The sequence below is a fragment of the Schistocerca cancellata genome, chromosome 2 (assembly GCF_023864275.1).
Source record: "Schistocerca cancellata isolate TAMUIC-IGC-003103 chromosome 2, iqSchCanc2.1, whole genome shotgun sequence".
NCBI lineage: Eukaryota > Metazoa > Arthropoda > Insecta > Orthoptera > Acrididae > Schistocerca > Schistocerca cancellata.
In genome coordinates this window covers 361,234,235-361,242,255 of record NC_064627.1, presented here as the reverse complement: position 1 = coordinate 361,242,255, position 8,021 = coordinate 361,234,235, and the positions used below count along the sequence as shown (strand labels likewise).

At 40.7% G+C, this 8,021-nt stretch overlaps 1 protein-coding gene across 1 annotated transcript in view; it reads right to left on the bottom strand.

Moving 5' to 3' along the window:
- Positions 1 to 1,755: 1,755 nt before the first annotated feature.
- LOC126161751 (DNA polymerase delta subunit 3-like) overlaps positions 1,756 to 8,021 on the bottom strand; it is a 44,846-nt gene continuing 38,580 nt past the window's right edge. The window contains exon 8 of the mRNA XM_049917801.1: positions 1,756 to 2,247. Within this exon, the coding sequence (XP_049773758.1) occupies positions 2,039 to 2,247 (209 nt within the window). The 3' untranslated portion in view covers positions 1,756 to 2,038. The remainder of the gene's footprint in view (positions 2,248 to 8,021) is intronic.

Genomic DNA, 8,021 nt, shown 5'->3' with positions numbered 1-8,021 from the left:
GTTTCTGGAGTACAAAAATCTTCTCCACAAAGATCAACATGGATTTCTCAAACACAGATCTCGTGAAGCTCAGCTTGCTCTGATCCTCCATGAGATGCATAGTACTATAGACAAGAGCACTCAGCTTGATTCAATGTTTCTTGACTTCATGAATGCATTTGACTCCATCGCGCAATGCTATTTAGTGAAAAAATATGAGCTTACCGAGTTTTGGACCAAATCTGTGACTGGATTCAAGACTTCCATGCAGAGAGAACTCAACATGTCGCTCATTATGAAACTAAATCGACAGTTATAAAGTACTGCAAGGAAGTATGATAGGATCATTACTGTTGACAATTTGTGTACATCATCTAGTAGACAGCATCAGAAGATCTTTCATACTGTTTGCAGAAGATGCAGTTGTGTATAAGAAAGTAGCAATGCCAGAAGAGAGTATCATTTTGCAGACTAATCTACAGAGGACTGATGAATGGTGCGGACTCTGGCAGCTGACCCTGAACATAAATAAATGTAACATATTGTGCTTACATACGTGAAAAAAAAATCTACTATTGTACAACTACACTATTGATGACAAATTGCTGGAAACAGTATCTACCATAAAATATTTAGGAGTAACAATCCTGAGACCCTATGCGGAATGACCACATAAAACAAATAGCAGGAAAAGCAGATGCCAGACTGAGATTCATAGGAAGAATCTTAAGTTATAACTTATCCATGAAAGAAGTGCCTTACAATGCAAATGTTCGACCAATTCTTGAGTATTCTGAATCAATATAGGACCATTACCAGTTAGGACTGACAGAAGACAAGGGAAGATCCAGTGAAGAGTGGTGCATTTTGTCACATAATCGTTTAAATGGTGCAAGAATGTTACAGGTATGCTTAACAAACTCCAGAGGCAGATCCTGCAGAAGAGGCATTGTGCATCATGGAGAAGTCTACAATTAAAATTCAGACACATTACTTTCCAGGAAGAGTTAGACAACATATTACTTCTTCCCACATACATCTCGTGAAATGATGACAATGAGAAAATGTAAGAACTTAGAGTTAATACAGAGGCTTACTGACACTCATTCTCACCATGTGCCATTCGTGAGTGGAACGGGGAAACAGAGGGGGGAGGGGGGAGAGGGGGGGTAAGATAGTGGTACCAGAATACCAGAAGTACTCTTCGCCCCACACCATCAAGTGGCTTTTGGAGTACTGATGTAGATACAAATCTGAGATAGTAGTGTGTGTTTGGACAAGAAGAGAATAGAAGCTTTTGAAATGTGGTGCTACAGAAGAACGCTGAAAGATTAGGTGGGTAGACCACATAACTAATGAGGAGGTATCGAATAGAATTGGGGAGAAGAGAAATTTGTGGCACAACTTGACCAGAAGAAGAGATCGGTTGGTAGCACATGTTCTGAGGCATCAAGGGATCACCAATTTAGTACTGGAGGGAAGCGTGAAGGGTAAAATTCGTAGAGGGAGACCAACAGATGAATACACTAAGCAGATTCAGAAGGATGTAGGTTTCAGCAGGTATTGGGAGATGATGAAGCTTGCACAGGATAGAGTAGCAAGGGGAGCTGCATCAAACCATTCTCTGGACTGAAAACAACAACAACAACAACAAGTGTCTCACAATGAACTCACGTTCTTGTTTAAAGCCCTGAAAGTGAGTTATTTTCATGTGCTTTGGTAAAGCAGCAGACAATATGTAACTGCATTCCAAAATATGACATCCAATTATAAAATTTTAAGTGTAGTGTTTTTAATAATCATATGTTTTTGTGTACAATTCTCTCAGAACACAAATAACTCAATAATCAATCCATCAATGAAAGGCACATTACATTACAAATTTCTTTCAGGATGTATATACATGCAGAATAACAAAATAAACATGTTCATATACATCTCGGGTCACTAATAATAATAGCAAAAAACCTGAAAATACGTTCCTTGAATACAATTAAAAATACACATATATCTTACACTACTGTTTCACAGGGCTCCAATTAAAATATATTTATAAAACTTAACTCTTTTTAAAAAAGTTCATAAGTGTTGCCTGTTTTGATTTCTGAGGAGGTGAAACCTTTTTCTTTGGGCTCTCTTTAACATTATTCTGAGTCTCTTTTTTGGTATTTTTTGGTGTGGATTCATTTTCTGTCTTCACTTCATTTTCTTTCCCTTCTTCATGATCACTTTCACTGCAGCTTTCATACACAAATTCCTTCTTTGTAACTGAAACAAAGCAGTATAGTGTTATTACTATTAAGAGACTAAAATTATTGCTAAATTATAGTGAGACTTAATAAAATTATGTTTTTAAGCAATTCCTGCAATAAGTAAAATTCCTTTTTTCTACACTGATGAAAATTTAGCAGACACTAATGAACACAGAGTGTGTCCATAAAAGTTTGGAACTTTAAAACCTAGTATAAAACAGAATGAAAGGAGCACTACATGCTACAAAATCAATTACTCATGGTAATAAACACCAAATCTCTTATTTATGCCCAATTATTCATTCCTTGTGGTATATGTGGAATAAAATAAAGAGAAAAGTAGATAGACAGAGAAGTGCATCTCAGGGGATGTATGACATCTAAGTGCTTGGAATACTATGTATGACAGTCTGACCACTAAAACCTATACAAGAGTCAAATAAGGTACAATGACTTAAAAAAAGAAGGTAGTCTCAGCAAGTAAGAAATAAAATTACATAACTTAAAATAAATGAAAATGCTGTACAAATATGTATGATCTTGATAGTGGAAAATATTGTATTACTTGTGCGGTTATAACTATCATGATAAACAAACAAATTCTCCTCTCTAAAAATGTAGGTATGACTTTGGTGCCTATAGAGAACTTCAAAAAGTTTCTGTGCAACAGAAAAATTGAGAACATGCCAGCTATGCTCAAGGCAGGGATGCGTGAGAATGAAAAATCAGAAATAAATTTATTTGGTATTTGCTGCCAACAGCTGAGTGACATATGCAAGCAGTCTTATTACTCAGCAGTGGGAAAACACAAAAACTGTCACTGTAACAGTAAGTTTTACTGTATAAGCAGCATTGTACCCTGGGGGTCCGTTAAAGTAAGATAAAAAGCACTGCCTAAGAAAACACCACAGCTGTAGGACATGAGTTCCACTGATGGACTAATCTACTTTATCATAATATATAAAAATGATATATGATCACACGACGATTACACATTGAAGTCATTCATAAAAATGAATGTATCATGTAAATGTATAAAAGATATAGATTTCAATGGTGTAATGACAACACTTGATACCTACATTAAGGGGAACATAATTAAATTAAAATGCAGCTGTCACAACTGATATGAGTCTCTGCAATTTTCTAAAGGGCAGAGTCTCACACATCCAAAGGCCACCATCAGCAAGGAAGGAGCACTCATCCAAAATATCTATACACATACACCACAAGCATCACCATCTGGTACATCCTCTTGCCAAAGAAAGTGGCATGTTAGAAACACTTTACCTCATCTAAAAGTAGGTCCAATATGAAATCAAACAATGGAAAATCCAAATGGAATGCAACAATATTATGAGAAGGAAAGTTGCTACTCACCATATAGCAAGAAATACTGAATCACAGATAGGCACAACAAAACTACTCTCACAATTATAGCTTTTGGCCATTAAGGCCTTTGTCAACAACAACAACAACAACAAACACACACACACACACACACACACACACACACACACACACACACACAACTGTAGTCTCAGGCAACTGAAACCACACTGCGAGCAGCAGCAGCAGTGCATGATAGGAGTGGCAATTGGGAAGGGGTAAGGAGGAGGCTGGAAAGGGGAGGGTTAGGGATAGTATGGTAGGAATGGCAGACAGCAAAGTGCTGTACGTTAGACTGAGGGCAGTGGGGAGGGGAGGTGGGTGCAAAGTAGCGGAAAAGGAGAGAGATAAAAAGACTGGGTGTGGTGGTGGAATGATGGCTGTGTAGTGCTGGAATGAGAACAGGGAAGGCACTGGTTGGGTGAGGACAGTGACTAATGAAGGTTGAGGCCAGGAACGCTACAGGAATGTAGGGCGTATTACAGGGAAAGTTCCCACCTGCGCAATTCAGAAAAGCTGGTGTTGGTGGGAAGGATCCATATGGCACAGGCTGTGAAGTAGTCATTGAAATGAAGGATATCATGTTTGGCAGAGTGTTCAGCAACATGGTGGTCCACTTGTTTCTTGGCCACAGTTTGTCGGTGGCCATTCATGCAGAGACAAAGCTTGTTGGTTGTCATGCCTACATAGAATGCAGCACAGTGGTTGCAGCGTAGCTCATAGACCACATGACTAGTTTCACAGGTAGCCCTGCTTTTGATGGGATAGGTGATGTTTGTGATCGAACTGGGGTAGGTGATGGTGGGAGGACATATGGGACAGGTCTTGCATCTAGGCCTATTACAGGGATGTGAGCCAAGAGGTAAGGGATTGGAAGCAGGAGTTGTGTAAGAAGGGACAAGTATGTTGTGTAGGTTCAGTGGACAGCGGAATACCACTGTGGGAAGGGTGGGAACGATAGTGGGCTGGAAATGCGACAGCATGACATGGCATGGACTTGGCTAATGTCTGAAGCAGTGCTGAAGGGAATTCACACCATAAATCCTGCAGGGCTGTCCACAAATCCATAAGAGCACGAGGGGGTGGAGATCTCTTCTGAACAGCATGTTGCAAGGCATCTCAGATATACTCAATAATGTTCATGTCTGGGGAGTTTGGTGGCCAGAAGAAGTGTTTGAACTCAGAAGAGTGTTCCTGCAGCCACTGTGTAGCAATACTGGATGTGTGGTGTGTCGCATTGTCCTGCTGAAATTGTCCAAGTGCATCGGAATGCACAATGGGCATGAATGGATGCAGGTGATCAGACAGGATGCTTATGTATGTGTCACCTGTTAGAGCCATATCCAGACATATCATGTGTCCGACACTCCAACTGCACATGCCCCACACCATTACAGAGCCTCCACCAGGTTGAACAGTCCCCTATTGACATGCAGGGTCCATGGATTCATGAAGTTATGAACATACACGTACACATGCATCCACTTGATACAATTTGAAACGAGACTCGTCCGAAAACATGTTCCCAGTCATCAACAATCCATTGTAGGTGTTGATGGGCCCAGGAGAGGTGTAAAGCTTAGTGTCATGCAGTCATCAAGGGTACACGAAAGGGCCTTCGGCTCCAAATGTTCCATATCGATGATGTTTCAGTGAATTGTTTGCACGCTGACAGATGGCCTAGCATTGAAATCTGCAGCAATTTGCAAAAAGGCTGCACTTCTCTCACGTTAAATGTTTCTCTTCCATCGTCATTGATCCTGTTCTTGCAGGATCTTTTTCCAACTGCAGCGATGTCACGTTTTACTGTATTCCTGATATTCACTGTACACTCGTGAAATGGTCATACAGGAAACTCCCCACTTCATCACATCGCTACCTTGGAGATGCTGTGTCCCAGTTACCTTGGAGATGCTGTGTCCCATTGCTCAAGTGCTGACTATATAACATCACGTTCAAAGTCACTTAAATCTTGATAACCTGCCATTGTAGCAGTAGTAACTGTTGTAACAACTGCACCAGACACTTGTTGTCTTATATAGGCATTGCTGACCGTGGCACCATATTCTGCCTGTTTACGTATCTCTGTATTTGATTATGTATGCCTGTATCAGTTTCTTTGGTGCTTCAGCTTATTTCAACTGGACAACTGCCAGTCATCATCAGGTGAGCCATCGAAGATTGAGGAAGGTGTTCTCTGCTCCGCCTTACATACCGGACTGATAATACTGCCACTCATGCGTCAGAGTAATGGTGACAGAAGTACCACACTGACCTGTGGCAGCACCCTCGTTGTTGGAATTGCAATGATCAGCTGTCTTCAGTATTGACACTCGCCGCAGTCATCGGAGTACTCTGGCGTCTTTGTCTGGAGCAAATCTCGTAGATGAGCGAATTTGACATATTATCTACTGGTAGCCACTGTCATGGTTAATTAGATTTTCCGCGATGCTTATTTCAATGGATTCTTTTATAACAAAGTCCCAAAAAGATGTTGCTGTGCCCAAAATTAATGTTTTGTCATATTCCACTGAATGTCCATTGGAGATACAATGCTTCACAACTGCAGACTTACTGGGTTGCAGAAGGTGAGTGCAACATTTATGTTCTGCGCAACATTCTTCCACTGTGTGTGTTGCTTGTCCCATGTAGGCCATACCACCCTGGCAAGGTATTCTGTATATTCCTGCCTTCCACAATAACAATTTATCCTTTACTGATCCCAGCAGGTACAAAATCTTAGATGATGGGCGGAAAATCACTTTCACCTGAAAATTACTAAGGATTCTTGCAATTTTGAAGGAAATATTTCCAACAATGGGAAGAAAAGCCAGGTACTTTGCTAGCGCATTCTCCTTTTTATCCACTCCTGGTTCTTGGTTTTGGCCGAGAATGCCCTGTTAATTTGCCAGGTCAAGTATTCATTGTCTCTGAACACTGTCCTTAAATGTGCAAGCCCTTTAGGTAAACTATCTACATCCAACACTGTATGAGCCCTATGTACAAGGGTTTTAAGCACACTCATGGTTTGGGGTGGGTGGTGACAAGTTGAAGAGTGCAAGTACAAATCAGTGTGAGTGGGCCTACAGTAAACAAAATGTCCCGGAGAGCCATCACTCTTTCATCCAACCAAAACATCCAGGAATGGGTAGCAACCATCTTCCTTCACTTCCACATAAATTGAATGTTCTCATGTACGGAGTTAAGAGGATGTAAAAACTCCACTACCTTATCTTCTCTGCGGGGCCACACTATGAAAGTATCACCCACGTACCTCCAAAAAACAGTTGGTTTTAGAACCGCTGATTTAAGTGCTCTTCCCTCTAAATCCTCCACAAGAAAGTTAGTCACCAGGGGAGACAAGGAGATGCACATGGCGACACTGTTGGTCTGTTCACAATATTCTTGGTTAAACATAAAATAGATTCAGGAAAGAGCATGCGAAACAAAGCAGTGATGTCCAACTGAAACTGTTTACCAATTAGTGCCTAGGAATCAGCAAGTGGTACCTTTTTAAAAAGAGATACAACATCAAAACTCACTTGAAGTTCCAAACTACTTAGCTGGAGAACTCCCAGTCTGTTGATAAAATCGGCAGAGTTCCATATATGATGTGGACATTTGCCAACCAATGGTCTCAGCAAGAAAGCAAGATGTTTGGCTAAATCATATGTGGGGCATCAATATTACTCACTCCACATCATAAAGGAAGATCTTCTTTGTGCACTTTAAGAAGACCATACAGTCTTGGCGGTACGCTGCCTTGTGGTCTTAACCGCTTGATGGTCTCTGGAGGTTAAGAGTAAGAATTCAGGAGTGTACACATTTTCTGTTGCACACATGCTGTAGGGTTGTGATCAATCTTCCTGTACACAGTATCACTAAGTATGTCATACATCATCTCCGTTACTCCGATACACACGCAGGAATACTATCAGCATGCCATATAAGGTGGAATGGAGAACGTCTTCGTCAGTCTTTGATGGCTCACCCAAAGATCACTGGCAGGTGTCCAGTTGAAATATGGTGGAGTGAAGTTTACGAAGACTGGCTGCAATCCCAAAATCTCTTCGAGTATTTCCTTAACCAATCTTCTAAGGTAAGTCGTACGGTCAGAATTTGCCTTGCGCGTTTCTACATTTCTCCGGAATCAAAACTGATCTTCCCCAATACCCAAAGTTTGCTTCTACCAATTTTTCCATTCTTCTGTAAAGAATCCTTGTTAGTATTTTGCAACCATGACTTATTAAACTGATGGTTCAGTTATTTTCACACCTGTCAGCAACTGCTTCCTTTGGTATCAGAATTATTACATTCTTCTTGAAGTCTGAGGTTATTTCACCTGTCTCAAATATCTTGCACACGAGATGGAAGAATTGTGTAATGTTTGGCTCTCCCAAG